Source organism: Chanos chanos, chromosome 7, assembly GCF_902362185.1.
Source record: "Chanos chanos chromosome 7, fChaCha1.1, whole genome shotgun sequence".
Lineage (NCBI taxonomy): Eukaryota > Metazoa > Chordata > Actinopteri > Gonorynchiformes > Chanidae > Chanos > Chanos chanos.
The window spans coordinates 35,617,098-35,640,092 of NC_044501.1; the positions used below are offsets into that span (position 1 = coordinate 35,617,098).

General features: G+C 44.3%; 1 protein-coding gene across 1 annotated transcript; it reads right to left on the reverse strand.

Moving 5' to 3' along the window:
- Positions 1 to 1,911: 1,911 nt before the first annotated feature.
- kdm6ba (lysine (K)-specific demethylase 6B, a) lies at positions 1,912 to 22,877 on the reverse strand. The gene is made up of 24 exons (XM_030780887.1): positions 22,591 to 22,877; positions 22,146 to 22,230; positions 14,567 to 14,659; positions 13,055 to 13,163; positions 12,689 to 12,812; positions 12,421 to 12,516; positions 12,064 to 12,277; positions 11,774 to 11,848; positions 11,483 to 11,632; positions 11,100 to 11,279; positions 10,354 to 10,878; positions 6,914 to 10,080; positions 6,467 to 6,590; positions 6,164 to 6,269; positions 5,506 to 5,711; positions 5,184 to 5,278; positions 4,873 to 4,941; positions 4,382 to 4,530; positions 4,145 to 4,259; positions 3,706 to 3,893; positions 3,452 to 3,593; positions 3,071 to 3,197; positions 2,622 to 2,792; positions 1,912 to 2,270 (listed from the first exon to the last, which is right to left on the reverse strand). Exons 5-24 carry the CDS (start codon positions 12,805 to 12,807, stop codon positions 2,247 to 2,249), a joined length of 6,042 nt encoding a protein of 2,013 aa, XP_030636747.1. The 5' UTR covers positions 12,808 to 12,812; positions 13,055 to 13,163; positions 14,567 to 14,659; positions 22,146 to 22,230; positions 22,591 to 22,877; the 3' UTR covers positions 1,912 to 2,246.
- Positions 22,878 to 22,995: the final 118 nt, after the last annotated feature.

Sequence of the window (22,995 nt, forward strand, 5' to 3'; positions counted from 1 at the left end):
GCCATAGTGTGCTTCTAAGTTATGAGTAACACCTTTTTAAAAACATAAAAACAATCTAAAAAGTGATACCTTTGTAACAATCTCAGTAGAATTTCCAGTTGGTATTATTATTCAAGTTGAGATTTTGTTTTGGGGTTTTCTTAGGGAAAGTTAATATGCCTTCTTTGTTATGGTCAAGAACACTTTCAAAAACACTGTAAACATGCAGTATAATTCAGTCAACAGAAAACAGCTACAAGTTTATCAAAAGCATTTAATATTAATTGTCATAGTACTGTCACACAAATTCACAAAAAGTGTTTAAAACAGGTCTGGCTCAGTTTGCGTTGTCTGTGAATTTTCTAAAACAGTGCAGTTTTAAATAAATGACCACCAAAAAAAGAAGAGAGGAGGGTATATTGCAACAGGAAAAATAGATTTCTTTTCTGTAAAAACAAAAAATAAATGAAAAGAGATAGATAGAGAGAGAGAGAGTTGTTCAAAACAGAACTTAGCACCTTCTATATCATAACAGTAACGAACAGTTCATGATACTGTGAAATAATCAATTTCAGCTAAAGTTTCTAATGGTTAAGAAGAAAAAAAAAAAAATACAGTTCAATCATATGCATTTGAACCCCATTCACACTGAAATCTCATTCCAGGAAAATGCCACCGTATTTACAGTAAGTATGTGACAGGGGAAAAAAAACAGTTTCAACAGAGATGATGCCAACTTTGGTGGTTATGGCAAATGTGTTCTCCTACAACTAGACTGTGCAACTGACATAGCACCATTAAGCATCAGCACTCCTTATAAGAAGAAAAAAGAACCATGGTCTGGATTTATATTCCAAAACCTTTTTTCCCCCTCCACATTAGGAGCTAATGACCGATCAGGTGAATAGGGGTCCTAATGCATTACAGTGAAATTTTTTTTTTTTAAATCTAGTTCAGAGGCTGACTTCATCTGTGTAGAAAATAAAGAAAAAAAAAAAAAAAGTGGCCTCAGCTCTCGTGTCAAAAAAGCAAACACTCACGCGCACACGCACACATACACATACACACAACAGCCTCTGATTAGTCAACCTCTTCATCAACTGTGCTCTACCATCTACAGGGAAAGTGAAGTTATATTCATTAAAAGTATCATTTATATGTATATCTATACCTATATCTATATATCGATATAGATATATGTATCTAGGGGATTTGAGGAGGGGTAAGCACCATTGAAGACAACTCCCCTACAAGTTCCCTTTTCAAATTTTACAGAGAAATTAGAATAGAAAACCTTAAACATCTCTCATAATCCTAACAAGAACAGGGGAGAACATTTCTTGTCCAATAAATAGAAGAGAAAAAAATATTAAATTAAAATGTACAATTAAAAAATTCCAAGAGAATAAATCTGTATATTCAGCCAAAAAAAATGAGAGGTACAAAATTTCACTGAACAAAATGGATTATTATTATAATCTCACAAACTGAAGGAAATTGAAGAAAAAAAAAACCTGATGAATCCCTAAAAAACCTGTTGTGACAATTGATATTATCTTTCCAAGGAAACGAAACTTGACGGTAAAACACAAAATTCTCAGACATATTATCTAAAACTGAATGTCTTTTAAAACCCGTATGTTTTGAAGCATTCCAAACCACTGTATTTTTAAATTCTTAATGCTTTAGAAAATTTTTCATAACTCTATTATTAGTATTTTTCATCTTAACTCTTTTCTAAATACAAGTTGCAAGGCCAATGTGGTATATATCTAGGCTGTTCTACTTCTCAAAATAATAAATTATTAAAAAACAAAACAAAAGAAAAAGAAAAAAAACAGCACCTCACAAAAAATATAAACAGCATTTACAAATTTCAGTATTCAAGACATAAAATAAGAGAAGTAATAATCTGAAAGGAAAAACAAAGAAAACAAACATGCCATTGAGATAGTCAACTCCACAGCTGTTGACTTGACAGCAGTAACTACTGTCTAATTTCAAGTCCCTCAGCACCCATCACAGGCTGGTAGTTTGGACCAACAGGAGTAAACTAGTCTTATTGGCTGATTGGTATTGTAAACAATGCCGAGTAAACTGGTTTTCGATTGGCTGTTCAACAAGTATTAGCAGTAGTAGTAGTAGTTTAAACTTTAAATTATTAAAAAAAAAAAAAAAGACTAAAGTTACTAAAATCAACAAGTTGTGTTGTCCTGTCAGGCAGGAGTTTTGGTTATGGCTGTGAGGCTGGGGAGGAAGATTGGTCCTCACCTTGAACTGGGCGCAGAAGCCTAAGAACAGACAGAGGAACAAATATGAAATACAGGTATTAAACACAAGTAAGTATAACAAGTTAAGTATTGTGTACAAGCAATAAAACTGGAGAGCTTATCATCTAGGTCATGACTGTACCCAACAGCTGAACGAAGCTGTTCTGCATTGTGTGCATTAGTCAAATAATTACTGACGCATTCCCACCCCCACCCCCACCCCCTCGTTCCCTACTTACACTTATGCATGCAGTCTTTAACTTTAGCGTAGTGTAATCTAACGAATTGACTAATCAGAGTCTTGTGATATACCCCTCAGCTTTTTGAGTTCACGTGAGCGAGTGTTTCTCTCTCTCTCTCTCTCTTTCTTACCAGGCCAAAGTTGTCATAGACGGTCATCAGCTCCTCTGTGCGGTACTGCTCTAACACCACCACGTTGGAGAGGTTTGGGCTGCGCTCCCTGGCACAATCCTCACAGTGCACCACGTATGTTTTCTTACTGCCGTTCTCACTGGTCACAAATAGCAAGTTGAACACCTCCACCTACACACACACACGGGGAAAACACACACTTTAAGTCCTCGTACACGTTTACCTTACCTATGTGACGTCAGGCTAATAACTTTTTGCATGCAAAATTAATAAAAGAACTGACTGGGGCACATTTGAGTACAGCGATATGTAGATTTGGTTTACAGCTACAGATTAGTGCATGTTGAGGTCACATTCAAGGTTTTAGACATTTTATCTTACTAGACCACTTGCAAGAAGGGGCACAGAAGTTTGGCAAGCTGGAGAGAGGTTTTTAGAAATGTACATACGTCACACTCGTTGCAGTAGTAGGCAGGCTCATCCTTCACTCGGCTCTGGTACGAAATCTTTTTTCCTGCTGCTACCAACTGGTCCCTCAGAATCTGAATGTGTTTGATGGATTGTAGGAGACAGTGTCTGAAAGAGAGAGAATGTTTTGGTTATGGTGAATTATGTAACAGTTAATGTTTGTTTTGAATTAGTTTTTTTTTTTTTTTTTTTTTTAAAGAATTTCAAAAAGTATGATTAATATATCTTAGCATACCTCTGTACGTAATATCACATGTCCTAAACTAGCCTCATTTGATTGATCTGAATTTCATACAGATAAGTTCGAATCAATACTATTAAAACAGAAATATATTTTTGTCATTGTAATACTGGTTCCGTACTTTATCATTTTGTATGTGTGGGCGTCGGTGACTTTGACATTGCGGGCCACGTTCCAGGACACGTGAATCATAGGAACGATGGACTTGACTTTCTTCACCTCGTTCCACTCAAAACGCTCCAAGGCCAGCTGGTACTGGTATGCTAAAAATAAGACATCCGTTCATATGTAGCATCATAAGCTGATATACCAAAGTCCAAATGTTGACGCGTTACGGTGTGATGTGCAGATCTGCCACTAGGGGGCTACACTCACCATTAAGTGGTCCCACATTCCAGGCAATGTTGTTACACCAACCCACTGCCTGGACCCAGTGCACAGTGCCGGCATTGATCCATACTAGATCGCCGGGCCGCTGGATGAATCGGTACACAGGGATATTGGAACGATACAAGTCCTCTAGAACTGGCCACCATGCACCCGTCAAGTAATCCACCCCATGCCTAATACAGATCAAATCACAGAGAATGCAAAAACTGTTCACGATTTCAGGAAACCACTTAATGCCTCAACAAATTCTGTCCTAACTGTTCCTTTGCCGTCTTACACCATGCATTTAGACAATTTAACTAACTCACAATCATTTGAATGTAATGCATCATTTGAAATTGCAGGATGCACTTTAAAATGATGGTGTTCATGTGATGATAGAGAGACAGGACAGACAGTATATATGATGAAGTGAGGAGCTTACTTTTCACAGAAGTCGTTTATGGCCTCCCAGTAGTTATCATGAACGGCAAACCATTCACAGTCTCCGGGTCCAATATTAATGTTCACTGAGCAAAAGTTATTATTCTCCTGGTGTCCTGTGAAAACACAACACTGATATTAATATCGAATAAAACGACTCATCTACATAATGTTAGAGTTGTTGCTAACAGAACCTTGAAAATCTTCTTCAGTTCTACAAATGCAAACATATAGATACCTGGTGTCCGGCTACCAGGGACCTTCATATAGAGTTGGACTGTGTTCATGCCCAAAATGGTGTGGCCAACATGACTCAGCATATTCCCACTGGACGACACCCGCATGAACGCTGGCAGTTTCTGCAGCTCTTGCAGCTGAGGCTTCCACCTGAGCACAAAAAAAAAAGGAAATGGGTTTAGTTTCACATTACTCACACTACTTAAATAAGTTTCTTGGGTTTGCAAAAGGCTGCATATCCATAGATTATCACCATGTTGCATAAACTTTTTTTCGAAAAATTCTTAAACTGCCTAATGTTAAATATTTCAGTGCTACAGAGTATTAATCTAGGTTTCAGTGGAAGTTGCAATTTACTTATTGAGCAGTAGAGGTCAGCAAGACAAAGCCTGCAAAAAGTTTCTGAAAACATGGAAAAAATACATTGCAACTGCATAGTTCTACTCAGGCTGCTTTGAGCAGCTGAAGTGCATTCGTTGACTTCATTCTTACCGTTTGGGATCTGATAGGTCAATGTTGGTGCCGAATTTAATGATTTTTCCCACTGGTTTCTGATCCGAACTAAAGATGGTATGGAAATGGATATCATTAGATAGTTCCCACTGCTTATATACAGCATCTCATTACAAAACAACTCGAGAGGGATACAGAAACTGATTACAGTATACCTTGAATAATCTTGATGTAAATGCAGACTTTTTGACCAAAATGGCAGAATTAAACTTTGCTCGTGAGATGGTGGATACCATGTAACACAAAGCAGACGAGGTATTTTTGGATGGATTGAGTGGTAAATATCGTACCTGGATCCTGTGCCAGAAGAGCCGCTTGTCTCCAAGGTATTGGTTGGCTTCTTAACGTCTTCGTCATCATCCTCATCATCACTGCCTTTCTCCTCCTGCAAATCCGCATGAAACCACATGATTAAAATGAATGAATTGCAATTGAGGGTTTACCTCCATGCTATTCTCCTGTGACTTACAAGTGCAGCACTATCAATATCTGTGTTTCTACTATCAACTAAATTGATTGTTATTTTAAATTATTATTTGAAACAAATGCACTAAGGGCATTAACCAAAAGGTAATGCAAACCATGTATGTGTGTGTCTATGTAAATAAATACCTGTAGGCTCTCCTGGAAGCTGGAGGCCTGATACTGGGCATATTTGGCGATTGTAGTGTGTGATCGACTGCTCTCGCAGGGCCAGGTCTGTCCTGTGCCACTGGGGTCCCAGTTCTCATCAGCTGCCTGTTGCACCTGTGTCCGCACCTCCACTGGCTGATCCGCATTCGCCTCAACCAGGGACTTGGTGGAGAACAGCCCCAAATCTGACCATAGATAAGAGTCATATCATATCACTGATGCTCAGAGTAGTGTCAGTAGAAATGTAGGTTTTTACCCCCAATGAAACCTGTTCGTAAATACCAAGGGTACGTCTCAATACCTAGTGCCTATGTAGATAGCATCTGAAACCAAAATGGAACCTTACAGGATAGCTTATTAAGAAACTCTGGTTCGACAGCGATTACATCATACAGTTGTGTTAAAGATGTACATTAGATGATTTAAAATGCTGCCTTTGCAGACCTCTCATTAGCAACTAAGACATACACCCTAAGTATTGTTGTCATGGGACTTTAAGAAGATGAACTTGACTCCATAAGTTCATTATTACAACAGTCATTGAGGTAGTGATATACAGAGTGAAGTATTTTGAGTAATTTATAGTAGTAGTTTAATTTATTTAGTGAGTAGTTTATAGCATATGAATTTGACTCACTGAGTCTGAGGGAGCCAGCCAGGCCCCTGATGACAGTGATGGGGTTTTTGGGGTCAGTGCAGAACTGCAGCAGCACTGGGGAGAAGGCATCTCTCTTACTCTCCAGCTGCAGACAAGCAAGGATAGACACGTTAGAGAACCAGTTTGATGCAATAATTAAAGTCAAATTAACACAATTTTGTACATATCCACCAGGTGGCAGTAAACACACAGATAACAGCATATCCCAACCAATGGTGACTGCATAGTAAATTGATTCATCAATCTGTAACTGCATTTATTAGAACGCCTGTCTGTACTCACGTAAATGCTGGGTGTAGGAGGATTGAGTTTCTCTCGTGGGATTGGCTGCTCTGGTGTGACGGGTTTCACAGAGAAGGAAGGCATAAGGAAGGACTCCTTAAATTTCCCCTTCACACGTGCTCCCCTGAGATGGGACAAGAGACATATGTAGCCCATAATCACACCACATACCATCATACAATAATTTTCACAGACAGAACAGTGGTCAGCCTTAACCCCAGTCCTTTGAGGCTAGTGTTACTCCCTCTTGTCTGAATCTTAAACACATCCTTTTACACTTCAAAAGGGAGAAGGCTAGTTACGAACAGACTCAGATGTATTCCAACAGTTCATAGATGTATAGAGCTTGTTGAGCTAACAAAAAATTCACTATTAAACTTTCTTGGAAGCAAAGATATATTCAGATATATTTGAACATCTATTTTCCCTGGTATTGCCCTCACTTACTTGCAGGCCCTGATGACCTCCGCAGCTGAGTTCTTAATGGTGATCTCCTCCAGTGGGATTCTCTTCTCCTCTACCTCTGAGGCAATGAAGGTCTCTCTGTCACCACTCTCTACTTTTATCAGTCGAATTTTCAGCTCTTTGGGCGGTCCATCTGACAGAGCCTTCAATTTCATGAAGTCCGATGTACCCATTGAGGAAGATGAAGATGATGAAGGTTCTGAGGACGTCTTATTCTTGTCCTTGCTCTGCGAAACCCATTCCTCCCCCTCATCTGGCAATCGACTGCCCTCCTCTTTCCTTTTCTTTCTCTCATCTTCTCTTACCCTTGTTTTCTCTTTCTCTCGGATCTCCTTGCTTTGGAGGTCAAGATTTCCCAGAATCTGTCTGTTCTTTTTCTCTTTGTGGGGTTTGCCTTCTTTGTGTCGTCGGCTGGAGCTCGAAGAAGAGGAGGATGAAGAAGAGTGAGATGCCTCTTCTCGTTTTTCTCTGTGCTTTTTCTTCCTCTCTTTCCTGTCCTCGTGTCTCTTGCTGCTGCTGCTACTACTATGCTTATGTTTTTTGTCTCTCTCTCGTTCCCTATCTCGGTTCCTATCTTTTTCGTGTTTGTGTGTGTCCTGCAGGTCCCCCCTCATCCGTTCAGAAGTCTTTGAGGAGAGTACACGTCGGTTCAATATTTCTTCACAACTGTCTGCCAACTCAGCCAGGGATGACTCAGAGATGGTGGTTAGCTTGGGCTGCCTAACTACTTCTGTGCAGTCTTCCACAAGACCAGAATCCTTTGCTCCATGACGTTCCTCTCTCAAGTCTTCTTTCTCATCGTCCCAGAGATCTGTCTGGCTCATTCTGGCCTCTCCCTGTTTCTCTGTTGCAACGTTTGATGGAGAGAGGGGATGGAGATGTCTTGAGGTAGAGTTTGTTGGGGGTGGGTTTGGGCTGCTGAAGCCAGGATGATTGGTTGAGCCGGATGTGGGAGAGGTGCTCTGCTGCTGCCTACAAATGTCTGGACCCAGCGAGAGTGAGGAGGAGTATTTTATTCCGCCCAAAGCAGAAGGAGGTGGACGGCCAAATGGCCCACCACGGTAGGCGTATTTCTGGCTCTCCAGGACAGTGGCCAGGTTCTTAAACATGCTGTTCACACCAGTCTGATGGAGGTGTGGCCTCTGAGGTGGTGGGGAGTAAGATGGCGTTTCATCGTCTCTTTCTGCCTCTTCATCGTCTTCCTCACACTCACTCTTTGTTGCTTCTGGAAGGCCATACAGCTTAGCCAGGTCACTATGACGATAGTTAGTTCCTGTCACACCAGACCCAGTGTCTTGGGATTGGGTGTTGGCAGGCTTAGGGATAATCCTGAATGTCTCCTCATCTTCCTCACAGAGAGAAGACGTGCGGCTGCAGGGGGATGCCAGAGAGCCTTGTCTACTTAGCACAGGTGGGCTAGCATGCAAATCTGTGCCATAATCCTCCATGGGGGGCTGTTTGAGAGCCGGCATCAAGTCCGGGGCACACAGGTAGCTCTTCATGGGTGTGACACTGACTGGGAAAGTTGCATCTGCCCCAACTCTGCCTCCATTCTCAGAGTACAGTTCCTCCTCCTTCTTAATGGACTCGTCCAACATCTTCATGATGTTAGCCAGACCATCAGGCAAAAGTTCAGATGGCTCTTCCTCAAATTGGGCACCATCTGAATCACTACTGAGGCTGCTGGCACTGCTTCCCAGACTTCCCAGACCTCCACTCGATAAACGTTTATGTAGAGTGGTGCTAGTTGCTGGGCAAGGGGGTAGAGTGTCCCTGGGGAAGGCCTGGTAGAGTTTGGGTGGCTCTCTGAGAGGAGGAGGGTTGGGAATGGCTCCTACAGTGCCAGCCTGATCTGGGCGTTTTTCCACTGGGGAGTCTTTGGGTGGACTGGAGGTCCGTTGCATCATGTTGGAGAGGATTTGGGTGGGTTTGGTAGAGATTCCTGAGATAATTCGGGATGTGGGATTCAGCATGGCTGCCGCATTGCTTGACCTCTCTCTCTGTCGTTGCTTCTCACGGGCATATTCTGTCTGAGGTGTGAGAGGAGGTGGCCGGGAACGCTCCAGGGATCCAACCAGACGTGGTGGCACTCCGCCTCGACTTAGCCAGGGATAGGTGGGTGAGGGCTGGCCAGGGGGTGAGGCTGAGGAGGAGTTAGCAGGCGAGAGGCGAGGAGGAGGTGGATCAGCAGTGCTTTTAGGCATCAAACGATCCAGACTTTCAATAGCTGACTCCTCAGATGCTTTCATTTCCACCTCCTTTTTCTCCATCCTCTTCTTCCTCCTCTCCCCCTCCCTCTCTCTCTCCTGATATCTCCTCTTTTCCTCAGCATGCATGCCCTGTAGTTCTGCATCTAGCTTGTTTAGAGCCTCCTCAATGGATGGAGGGCTAGAAGTGGCTGGCAGAGGGCAACGGTGCGGGTAGGAGGGAGCCATTGTAGTTGCCTGTGGAGTACCTGGGGCTGTCTTGGGATCCAGTTGGGGGTAAGAGGTGCTAGTGGGTGTTGTGGGGGTTGTGGGTTGGTGCGGGGGTGAGCTATTGATGGGTGCCGGCGGAGGTTGGTGCATTGGAGAGGTCTTTTTGGGTGCAGGGTGCTGTAAGGGTGAGCTGCTGACCTGTGGAACAGTATTGGAGGCTCTGCTGGTGATGACACTCTCCCCTGTTCTCTGGAATCCTGAGCTGAGGGAGGAAGGGGCAGAGGAGACTACAGGGGTGTAGTGGGGCCTCTCCTGCACTTTGCGAATATTTGTTGGAGGTGGCCCAGATTTGGGATTGCTGTTGGAGTGAATGATGGGCCCTTGATTGGTTCCCTGATACCCCAGGTGCTTTAGGGGTCTGCTCACTTGGTCTGAAGGCATGTCTGTAGGCCTCAAGGTTCTGTTAGTAGGAGAGCAAACAGCAGAGGGCGCTGTATGCCTTGTCTGAACACAGCCCACACTACTGTTGTTGCTGTAGAGGTTGACCCCACTGTGGGTCATATTCTCCATGCAAGGTGGGTTAGGGGTGATGACTGGCGTACGTGTTGGCACCTGGGGGGGACTCACACCCTGGGACGTCGTAAGTGGATCTCTTCTCTCCCTAATCTGGCTCTGCTGCCGCAGAGATGGGGGACCCTGAGGTTCCAGAGATGGTCGGTACTGACCAGAATCCTATGGGATAAACACGTATGTAAGTTTGGTTATCGTTAAAGTAATTCAGAACTTTTATCTGATCTTCACTTCTTCAGTCACGGAACGTGGATTTTAACCACAACAATCATACAGACAATATCTTGTAATTTACGAATGGAAACAAGCACTCTATTACTAATATCTAGTCTATTTTCCAGTTGAGTCACAAGACTCAACTGGAAAAATGTGTTTAACTTACAACAAAGCCAGATTATAAAATATTGTGTTGTATTTCCAGGCTTAGTAACTCACAGGGGTGCGGTCCGCAGGTCTGGCTTGAATCCTCCAGGGCTCATGAATGCTGTGCTGAGGTACTATGGCCGGAGCTCTGGAGCTGGCAGGAGTCCCGCTATGGGTCAGCCCAGGGTGGGGCTGGAAGTGGGGGTGACTGTAAGGCACGGAGGTGAGGCTTGCTGGTGAGGGCATTGGGTGTTCCCTGTCTCCTTTTGATGGAGGTGGAGGTGGTGGAGGGACCTGGGCGCTGGGTCGACTCATTTCCATTTCCTGGCTCCTCTGAGGGTGTGTGCCTCTGTGTTCCACACGAGTTTGGGTGAGGGCAGGTTTATTATTTTGGTAGGGGTATGCCAGATGGAGGTGAGGGTCATGTGATGGGGCTCCCAGAGCTTTAGGTGGTTGAGAGGGCTTATGGGATTGGGGTGGAGGACCTCGCCCCTGTCCATAGCCCCCTGGGGAAGTGATGGGAGATGGAGAAATAGGTGATGGGGTTGGAGGTGGTGGTGTATAGGTATATCCTCCCATGCTTGACTTCGCTGAATCCTGTGTCTAGAGAGAGGAACAATAGGTAAGCAATTGAAGGAATGTGTCATATCATGGTACTTATGTTTGCTTGATACACAAAATATTATAACAAAGATGAGCAGTATTATTTAACAGACTACATAGACAAAAGAAAATAGCAAGTGAAAAACTATATAACAGTCTCTATTTGATTGTGACTGGTGGAGGCCAAATTGGTTGTCAGTGAAAGCGACACTGACCTGGAATTCGACAGAGCTATTTTTGCGGTCGGAAGGATTCCAGGATGTGGCCGTCTTCTGCAGGGGGTTCCAGAAGCCTGGTTTGGGAGGAGGATAGTGATGATGTTGTTGCTGATGCTGAAGGTGGGGCAGAGAAGGTCCCAGTGGACCAGAAAAACACTGCATACCAGGATGTGAAACCTGCCAAAAAAACCAAGAGAGACACACTTGCCCTTTAGAAAAGCACCAGCTGTGACTTCAGACAAGTCAACTATAACTTAATGTCACTGAATGAGACCGCGGAGAGCGAAACTTGATTTAGCTTTTGACATTTTACAGCTTATTGAAAGGCGTGGTAGACTGGGTATATGGCCGACAAAGCACGTGTTAGTGGTGGTACAGACCTGTTCAGAGCTCCTCTTTCTTTTATTGGGGCTGGGGCAGTCATCAGCTTGCCTCTGCAAGGATGGGGGAGGGGTAGGTTGAATCACTGAGTGTTCCCCTAGAGATGGTGCAGGCCGCTTCAACTGACCAATATTAGAGCCACGGGGCAGCTGAAACGGAGAGAGAGAAGAGTTAGTCGTGTAGAATAGGTTGAATGTGTGTGAGCGAGACTGGGCTTGAGAATGTGAGTGCGTCTTGGAGTGTATGTACATAATGAGAGTGAAAAGCTGTAATTTTGTTTGGGTTTGTACCTGCTGAGTCTGAGACCACATTTCTCCCAGTGGAGCCATAGACCTTGATCCATGGTGCTGGTGAGTGTTCCCATACTGAGAGAGAGAGAGAGAGAGGAAGATCAGTTATAGAACCTGCAAACTACAACTATAAAAGCAGGACTCAATTCTTCTGTGCACACCTACCTGATATTGAGTCAAATATGCCGAAAAATGTATGGCAGTTTTTCATTTTAACACTCATTGTAGCCAGAAGTGGCTGAAATACAGTTCTAGTGTATGATCTCATTGTCTGTTTCTGGAGACCTCACCTTGGGCAGTTGGCTAGCACGGGAAGCGGGGTGTGCCGGAGGCCCGGCATTGTAGCCATTGTGGAGGCGGGCATGGTCATTGGGCAAAGATTCATACATCTGGCCAGGTGGCTCCCATGGCCTGGGAGGGGCTGCAGGTGCCCTCAGATCTCTCTGTAACCCTGGCAACAGTGCCTGGGGCAAGTCCATCTTATCCCCCCCACGAACAAGAAGACTAGAGACAGAACCACACACACACACACACACACAAATATAGTTAGAAAAAATCATTTATCATGTCACGAAGGTTTATTAAATGGTTAAGTCAGGCTATGTAACAACTAGGATTCTGAGGATGTATTTAAGTAGATTACCCACCCATTGTTGAACAATTTACTTGGGTGGTTCAGTTCAGTCATGTGACTGGGGGGTAAATGAGGGACGAACTGGTGTTGGTTCACACCAGGCGAGCACCTTGGGAAAAGAAGGGGGGGGGGGGGGGGGGAGTGAGACAACTGCTTAACATCTTTTCTGTAAAGTTTGAAAGTCAATATCCATCAAGGACGGAGAACCGCCACCAGATATACAGATATTCCTCAGATATACAGGTTAGATTTGAAGAAGGACAGTGGGACAGTGATGGTACCTGGACGGAGGGATCCAGGCGCGGCCGCCCACGGGAGCCCATGGTCCCCGGTTCAGTCCGTCCAGAGGGAAGGGATCCCGTGTGCTGTGCCCGCTAAACTGCTCCGCTGCGTGATGCATCCAGCCTGTCAAGTAAAGGCACACACACACATATCAACACAACAGATCCTACGTCGGTCCCTTAATCTGTCCCTCATGGTCTGGAGTATCTCCCTATAAACCTGGCGTAATCTGTCAGTCATCAGCACAGCTAATCTCTTAATTGACCAGCTGGACTCGATATATCCAGCAAGTGTGGAGAACAGTGTTCTCCCCAAGTGAACTCGTAGTGAGAGAGAGAGAGACAGAGAGAGACTGGTACACTTACCACAGTAACTGCGTATGTGTGAAGCCCTCCACTGCAGCACAGAGAAGGCCACACACCAACACTGAGAAAAGAGCAACTGCTTCTGTTTGCTTTCTACTCAGCACAAAGCCTAGACGGAGAGAGAAAAAAAAAAAGAGAGACAGAGTGAGAATGTGAGGTGTGTTCACTCGAGCAAATGCCACCTGAAACCTTTTTGCGTATGTTAGTTCACCATTTCAGTCAAAGAACAAGCTAATTAAGACCAGCGGGCCAATCATTTTGATCAGCTACTCAAACAAAGGATTAGTGTATTCTGGCAGTAACAGGGATGGCCTGAAGAGGGCGCTGCTAATCTCCAGTGGAGAAAGGAATTGTGTGAGAGAGGCACAGATGGGAGTTCTGGGAGTTCACCTATAGGATGAGTGCACTGAGGTTATTGTTACCCAAGTAGGGGCCCCAAGGCAAATAGAGAGAAAGAGAGAGAGAGGGGGTGGAGAAAACCCTGGAGTCAAGCCAGGGTTGTACTCTGTGTTTAACCGTGAGTGTATTTGTGTATTACTGTTCTGTTCTGTTCTGTATGTGTGGTGTATAATTTTTGTAAGTGTGCTTGTGAATGCTTGTGTGTGTTTGTGTGTGTGCCTTGCATGTGTATGTTTGTAGAGATATACTGAGGCTAATCTCATTACCCCAGGCATGATGGAGAGAGGGAGGGACAGAGAGAGAGATGGGGAGGGAGGGGGGGGTGAACAACAGAAGGCTTGAGCAGGATGGATGGATAGATTAAGGGAAAAAGATGGGTCTAAAATTAAACCTTTTTACAGAGAGGGGAGCAAGACAGAGGACCGGCTGCGCTTCCATCAAACGCCTACACACCTTCCCACACACGGACATCTCTCACATGTGCGCGCACACACACACACACAAACAGGGAGGTAGACAGAACGCATAAATATTCCTGCCAAACACACACACACACACACACACACATACACACAAAGGCTCTCATGTGCACAGAGACAAAGACTTTTCAAGACATAGTACCACTTAGTGAAAACATAGAGGCCTACGCACACACACACACACGGCTTTCAGATCAGGCAAACTATCGATACATGTTACTGATACTACTTGTACATAAAGTTAAAAGATTTTTCATCGGAAGCTGAAGGCACAGATTCAGCTTCAAGTACATATACACACACATGAAAGCCCTGAGTTTGTAATTGAGACTGCATTGCTCAGCAGGCTAAGTCATACAGTGTGTGGTGTGTATTTTGAGATTTCAGAGCAAGCAGGGCCTCCCACTCTCGGTAGCACTGTTCGTCTCACTATTAAAAGCCTGCTGAGATATTTCAGGCTGTCTGTATTTAGCTTTCAGAGGGGACTGAAATAAACGTGACGCCAAAGCACACAGTCACTTCCCCCCACCTCTATCTCAAATAGTACACACTGCTGTCTAACGTGGTCAGCTGAGCTAACTATCTGACACATGCAGATACAAGTACACACACACACACACACACAGTTTTTTACCTCTCAGATGAGCATCCAGCGGCGACTGTCACAAATGCGCGTCACGTTCAGTCTCAGCATTGGTGGCCAACCATTTTGCTGGATTCTGCAAGCCTGTAGAGAAGAAGTTTGTAGTTCAACTTATGGGAGATAACTATAAAACTATAACAGTTGGTACCATCAGATAAAGAAATGGACAGATACTGTAGATAAAACAGATGGAAGTGACTTTTGCGCTACTGTGGTGATTTACAGGAATTAATGTCTAAAGCAGACATGAAACCAATACTAAAACTTGTGGACACAGAAAGCGCTTTGTTCCCTCCACAGTGTCTCACAGAAAGCAGAAATAGTTGAGAAGGCCACAGAGAGAGAGAGAGAGAGAGAGAGACAGAGAGAGAGACTCATGTGCACTATCACAGGGATAGGGGAAGGAAGGGGGTGAGTGCAAAATGACAGGAAAGGGCTACCATTGCTCCATAACTTAAAGCGTCATTCAGTACACTTACACTTAGAAGAAACATAGAGATTATACTCTCTCTCTCTCTCTCTCTCATACACACACACACACTCCCCCAACCCCCACCACGACTCTCAAACATCCACACCCACTCTCGCTGCTCTCACACAGAGACAATAGAGAAAGAGTATAGGGATGGCTGGATAAACAGAGACCTCTGCTCTCACAGGAAAGCCCTGGTGTGGAAAGTCAACTATCACATGTGAAAACGGCATTACAGGAAAAACAAAGCCTGAGAAACTCGGATGGGGGGGGTTGTGGGGATGGGGGAAGGGAGCGAGAAAGACTAGCTGAGCAGATTAAAGGACTCCGATGTGTGTGTGTGTGTAGTAAGTGTGTTAAAGACGGGAGTGTGCTTCTGGGTTACATGGAATGGAGACACCCATAGACACTACAGACAAAGGATGTGGTCACATTTAGACAGGGGACAGATTTAGTCTGTGAAACTTTAGTCACTGAGACATTAATCTCCGCGGAGCAAATCGAACAACACAAGACTTCCTCACAAATACCTAAATGTGCTTCCAAGCATCGAAGCCCACCTATAGCCAGTCCACATCTCTCTACTACACGGTAATAAAGTTTACAAGTGGCATCATTTCAGATTCCATCACTGTGATAACTCGCACACAAGCGAAGACTGCAAGGAGAAGAGAGATGGATCGTTAACCACCTACTATAGAGCGCTGTGGTCATGGCTTCGTTTAGCATCTCGCTATCTCTGGTATTAGCGGGGAACCCCCAGTGACTCAGCGAGTGGAAAGGGCTTACCCCAAAAAAAGTCAGAGCTCCGCCCCTTTACAGTCAGGTGATTGGGGGCGACATGGTTGAATGACAGGCCGGGAATTTCTCAGAGTGCTACGTCATCGCCACTGATGGCACTGCGTTGTTTGGGTTTCACAAACAGGATGTGATGTCAGGGGTTGGGTTTTTTGTTTCTTGAAGAAGCTAAAAGGGGGAATCCGCAACCACTGAATCAGCTAGCCAGAGCGGCATGGCCTGAAGGACTATGCGTGAGTGGGTGTATGTGTGCTAAGAAATATACGCCCTGTCTACCGCGGTCGGTTATGTGGTTAATGGTTACGTTGAAATTTCTGAGTACAACATAATGGTTTCAAACAACCAGGTGAGGGAATGGAGGAATCCAGAATTTCCCACGAGAGGATCAGAACACATAACACTACATATTTTAGAAGTTCCCTATCTATGATGTAGAATTATTTCTCCACATGAATGTGTATACGTGCACTCATTATCTAACACAAATCCACATTCACCTGTTATCAAACGGATGACAATATGAGCCATATCTCCTATGATGAATGAATTACATAACTATAACGTCACCGTCAAACGAAATTTTAAAATTTCCCCATTCTCCCCCGCAGTGCCCCTATATTAGCAAAATCCCCCTAACAACCAACATCTAAGCCCTCTTCCAGTCATCAACTCCGTTGTTATGGTTAACAGGTCCACATTAAAAAAAACAAAAAAAACAGACGTAAGATGCTGGAGGCGTCGTCAGCCAACCTCGACCAATCAGAAATGATCTTTGAGGAACCAGTTTCCCACATCTGATGACTGACAGAAGACACTACCATACCCCACCCCCAACCAGTGGTGACCTCATAGAACCCCAAATCCACAGTAAGAAAGGTTAAAGAGAGTCTACTGGAAGCTCAGTTGGACATAGCTGGCCAAGCACAGAGAGGACGATGAGAGTAACCACAATTACCCAGTGCCTGACCACACATACACACACAAAACATCCCCTCTGACAAAGTCACTTCAGCCGTAGCCCAGACCAGACAGACAGGGGACAGCTCAGCAGATAAATATAGACACAGCAATGTTCTGTGTGTGTGCGTGTGCATGAGAGAGAGAGAGAGAGAGAAATGGAAGTAGGACAGTGACACAGCTCTACGGTTAGCAAGACAAATGTTACAGACAGGTAGAGAGGAGGGATAGGAAAAGAAAGAATATAAAGCACACTGGTCACAGTGACAGAGTGAGAGGGAACAGAAGTACAGAGAGAGATTAAGAGATGAGAGGAGGGGAGGAAAAAGTGAACTAACAGTACTACTGTACAGTAGCAGTGAGACAGACGGAGAGACTGATAAAGATAAGCAGGAAAAAAAAGGGGGGGGGGTGGAATGTTCCTGAATATGCAGCAGAGGCAGGGGGGGGAGAGCTGTTTGTGTGAGCGAGTGTGTGTCCACATTTGGACGTTACGTAACCAGCCCCAGATAGGGATCGTACTCGGGAGGAAACACCACGTCACACAAACAGGAGCAGCGTCTGTTCCCTCTTCACTTATTTTTTTTTTTTTTATCTGTGTGTGTGTGTGTGTGTGTGTGTGTACGTACTGATGATGTGGGTTACACCGTCAGACTGGTGTTACTGCCTTCTAAGCCAAATACTCAGATCACAGAGGCATACGCACGCAAACAGGCACAGACATCACACACAGTGAGAGTACATTACGACCTCGACAGAGTGCAACTAAGGTCACACGCACACAGCCTTTACTTTCACTATCCACACAGACAATGATAACATCTGGTAGACCTAGCAAGAACATTTCCCTAATGTTACAATAAAGTCTAAATATCACAGTCGCTAATCCACGCCCCCCCCCCCCCCATGCTGCCATTTCATTCCACTTCACTTTCCCTGTTACCGTGACTACCATTCTCTTTCAGCGACCCTTGACCCATTTCATATCTGCATGTGCTCTGCTGCTAGGTGGACGTTAAAATCAACACACTGTGATAAAGGCAAACACTTGCCTGGACGGAGCTTTTTTTTTTTTTTTGCTATTGCTGTCAATCACCATGAAAGATCAAATAGAAAATAAATCTTTAGTGACTAGAGAAGTGTTTAAGTACTGCATTATGTGTAGCATATGTGTGAGAGTGAGTGAGTTTTTTGTGTGTGTGTGTGTGTGTTTTTTTTATTTTATCAATAACTGTTGAGAAAGATTTCACCGTTGTTGGGAAATTTGATTGCCTTGCATTTTCATTACAGGAAAAGCAATGTGAAGACTCAAAACCATCACCACAGGATCCAAAGCTTTTCTAAGCAGTCAGTCACTATTAATAGCTACCTCTGATTGGTCAGACACGTCATTTGTGGTTTTCACTTTCTTCTTGGTAGTAAATGAAGGAGAATTACTCATGTTATCTGATACAGTGGTAGAAAAACACGTTTAAAAAAAAAGAACTGTTTGGCGTAATGATGGAAATACTTATCAATTAAATCGGAAGGACCTGCACCTGTGAAATCTAAATTTTATCGGAAAAAGAAAAAAAATAATAAAAAAATGCAGAGAGATGGGGAAAGCTGAGACAGCGCCTTTAATTTCTAACATCATTTAACTGTCAACTCTTATGGGGGGAAACAAAACAGAATGTTGGTGTGTGTGTGTGTGTGTACGTGTGTGTGAAAACAAGTTCAACAGCAAGTAGCCAAATTGTGCATGTGTTACACAGAAAAAAGGAGAACAAAAAGAGCCTGGTTGTGATGAGACAGGAAGATGTCGTCAGAGACAGGAAGTGGGCCTCCCAATGAGGGGTGGAGAGTAGGGGGACAGGGGTGGGGGTGGGGTAGGGGTGTCTGAAGGGGGGGGGGGGGGATGGGGAGGGGACATTGTGACTTCCTGTGGAACAGAAACTACGTGTTCACGTACACACACACATACGTGACGGATGTAGGGCTTATGAATGGCTTATCTGTTATAGCATTGTGTGAGTGTCTATCCCTCATGTATACTGTAACTCAGAGCTGGCGGCAAAAACAGTTTCTTCCCATTTTTCTTGAACAAAGAACCATGGCAAAGAAAAAAAAAGAGAGAGAGAGAGAGAGAGATGATGGGATGGCCTGAAATGAATTGGAAGAAGCGGCACCAATGTTATGAGTCCCCAGAGTTAGGAAAGCCCTGAACACACACACACACACAGACACTTGTCCACCAGCTGGGCAAGCTGAAACAGCAGTAGTGTGTACGCATGTACGTGCGTGTGAATGACTCAAAGCGTGAAACATTTAGGAGACTTGAAAGACGTTGAGTAATGTTTGTGACAGTCTTCAAAAACATGCTGTTTCTATCTGAGAAGATGAATGTTCAGTAAAAGTGAGCAGAAAACACAATTCCTGTATGTGTTGGCTATTTTTTGGAACAGAACACTAGTCATCACTGGTTCAGTATTTTTGATTCCTTAAAACATCATCAAAGCACTCACTCCCTGCCTCCCTCATTTCCTGGAACCAGTGAACACAACAGAGTACAACACTGTGTGCCTGGTTTGAGTGTTCACAACATAACAACCCACCCCCCCAACCCCCAAAATCCCCCTCCTACTGAGCGAGAACATACCTGTGCTTCCCAGAACCTGCCTTACCAGACAAACCAACCAAACACACAGGCCACTTGATTAAAACAAAACAAAACAAAAAACAGATACACAAACAAGCTTAACGGACCAACGCCAGGCAGCACAGACTCTGTTACCATGGTGACTGTTGCTGTGTCGACTGAGCCAAACGCTGGCTCCTGGCCTGAGGAAAGTCGAGAGAGAGAGAGAGAGAGAGAGAGAGAGAGAGGAATGGCAGTCTTTCGGGATTGACACTGTGGAATCCCAACCATTCCAAACATTCTCAGCTTGGAAATGTTATATTTATAGTTTGCTGACCATATTTAGATAAAGGATTTTTGAGGTGAAATTCTCTCGGTTGAAAACGAGAGAGAGAGAGAGAGAGAAAGAGAGAGAGAGAGAGGTCACGGTTAAACACAACTGTTGCTGGAAACAATTCCTGCACTGTCTCGTCTCCCCCATGATATGACGCAAATAAGCAGTCGGCCTGTTATGTTACGCGCTGGACTGCTCATGTGGGCCAAAGAACTGAGTTCTCTGTTTACTGATTCAGAGAAACATGTATGGCTTTGTTTCCGTCATTCTGCCTCCTTCTCTGACTCTCTTCTCTCTATATATCTAGACCTCCTACGCCAGTTTCAACACCCCTCCCTCTCAACACTCGAGTTCTGCCAAGTTGTGAGGTAATGAAAGCTTAGCTAAGGTGACAAAGGGAAAAATAATACGGCAAAAGAAAAAGTGAATTTTCTCTTCTGGGTGCGTCTGAGTCACGTAAGCATGTCTGTACAACTCCCTTTCACTTCCACATCAAGAGAGTTACTGGCAATCCACCAACAATAACGCAAGCAGAGCAAAACAACAGTCAGAATGTGAGAGAGAGAGAGAGAGAGAGAGAGAAACGTGCTGGTATAGAACTTCTTTGAAAGTGTGTTTTCCAGGCTCTAGATTTCACATGCAGCAGTCGAATTCCACACAGCTGGGTTTCACATAACCTCCTCCTATCACCTGAGCTCTCAACCTCTGGTTAACAAACACAACCATACACAGACACACACACACACACACGCACACTCAGAACTGTTATGTCTCAAACACTTTTTGTCCAACTTTGTTACAAGGTCCCATAGCAACCAGAACTTTGATGTCAGGTGACTAAGCAATTGGCAAAAACACACTGACCTACATTACTCACCTTCTCTTTCCCACACCAATGTCATCACACCATGAACCTTTAACGCCATGATCAATAAAACACATCCCACTGCACACACACAAACACTCCAAGTATTTGGTCAGCTGACCAACTTCACACTCCCCCACAGCACATGTTATCACCCTCTGACACTAACAGTAACACACACACACACACACCTCACACCCTTGCTCCTCACAATTATATGCCCAAAATACTCTAATTAAAGACGCCAAACCCACCACACAAAGTCCAGAGAGTGTAACATTTACTTCACGAAATAGCTGGACTTCCTTTTTTTTTTTGATGCGTACAGCTTTAATAGAATCCTGCCGTCATGACAAAAGGGCGGCGATTGTTCATTCACTCATATTTGGATCACAAGAGTTCGGGGGCGGGTGATTCAAACGCTCCCTATCCAACACACTGAAGAGGAGGAGGGCAAGTTCTCGTCAGCTGCCTTTAGTCTTCATTTTACGACTGTCACTTCAAAGAGAAATAAACACGCCACTCGTTTCCATGTCAATCACACTGGTTGATCGGAAGTCGATGTTCAAAGGGATGTCCCTACCCCATGCCAACATAGCCTATATTTACCTCAAAAGAAGGCGCTTTATGGCATCCCATAAAGTCACCCAAAAGCCCCATTAAAGGAGGTCATGCATAACCAAACCGAGTTTGCGTTTGTCATCGACGCAAATTTGCCTAAACACTTCGAACAAGTTTTGGATTTCGTGCTAACTTTCCTGTCAGACAGTAATTCCCCCTATTTTGCCAAATACGTTCGCCAAACCAATACACCACGAGTAGAAAACTCCGCGCACACAAACGCAAAAGAGCCCACCCCCTCCGGTCGCGAGGAGGGACGATGCAAATGATTTTCTTTCAGGCCGTCTTATTGTGTCTGCGAGTCGAGTGAGGTAATCCATTCATTTTACAGAACTGCCTTACTTGTCTTATTGCCCTGCCCTGCCTTGCCCCACACGCAGTCCTATCCTGCTCCCATATACTCCCAAACAAAGGCGTGAGATCACCTTACACAAGCGATTTCTTTCAGTCGGTCCTCCCCCCATCCCTCCTCCGAGCACACGTGGGTACTGTGTTTGAAGTGCCGATCTCACACACTTCCATAACCGAACTTCAAACAACCCTGACAATATACTGGGAACGACGAACTGCCTATCGCTCACGATGTCAATTACTGTCTCACTTGAGCTGAGACAAAAGACGCTTCATTGATGTAATTATCTCAGTCATTTCGAAGAGGTACTATAGTAAGTTTTACCCAGGCATTAATGGGTTAAAACAAATAGCGTGAGCCTATCTTCCGGTTGGTTCAATACTTACTACAACACATTCATTCTGTTACTGCATTTGTGAAATTTCACTTCAAGTTACGCAGAGCGATCTGATATCAGTACAGAACATGTGACCAAATTGACAGAGAAATACCACGGTAAACCGAGTTTACTGAATGCTAATCTACGTTTGGGGAGATAGAGAAAGGCGGCTTACCTCGATTTAGAACTTCTCCAACAAGAACGACCGTATGTCCCTCGTCGCTATTCCAGGTCTACCAAACTTCAACTCAAGCGATGATCTGTCGGAGTAATTAGATTAATTGTGTTTAGTTCCACGCATATGTTTCAGAGTTACAACCGTGAGTTTCCACAGTATGTTATCATGGTTAATGATAAGTGACTCATATAGTCTTCTTCACCGGAAAAAAAAACGATTGAATTAAGAATGATCAAATAAACCCATTTCTCGGATGTGTTCGAGTTAGTCAGCCAGCAACGAGAAACGAGGTAGGCGAGCCTACTCTATATTTTAAATGTTAAAACCAAACCGACTCAAAGACTTCATTCAAATAGCCTAATGGTAAGACATTAATGACTGGAACCCCAAAAACGGTCACCAGCAACACGGAACGGAAGGGCTAACACATTCCAATTTGTACCAGTGAATTCCGTCTTGTCCTGTTCACTGCAGTTGTAGTCGTATCCGCAAGTTTGTCTCGTTGTGTGCAAAGGGAATACTCGTCAGTCGAATAACCATAACCCGTAGAATAATCCACTGACAATCCAAAAATGTTTCTTTCTTCAATTCACGTACTCGGTGACTGAATAACAGTTGTCGGCCAAAAAAATATTTTTATCAGTATTTTTTTTGTTAAGGTTCGGCTATTTTTCTCTCTGTCGTTACAGACAGCGGTCTCGTTCTCACTCTTGGACGTACGGATCGAATTGCGCTTGGGCTGCGCTCTGTTTTAAAGGGACACACTGCCTCGTTCGGGCAGCAACCCACGACGCTATCGCTAAACAGACACACACATACATACAAAGCAACCCACTAGCTTTCATTC

Excerpts from the sequence above, each read along its gene's own strand:
- kdm6ba (XM_030780887.1), bottom strand. The coding sequence starts at position 12,807 with ATGCATCACGCAGCGGAGCAGTTTAGCGGGCACAGCACACGGGATCCC. Across the intron at positions 10,081-10,353 it reads GACCTGCGGACCGCACCCCT|GATTCTGGTCAGTACCGACC; the intron begins GTGAGTTACTAA and ends TTTATCCCATAG. Across the intron at positions 3,894-4,144 it reads ATAAACGACTTCTGTGAAAA|GCATGGGGTGGATTACTTGA; the intron begins GTAAGCTCCTCA and ends GATCTGTATTAG.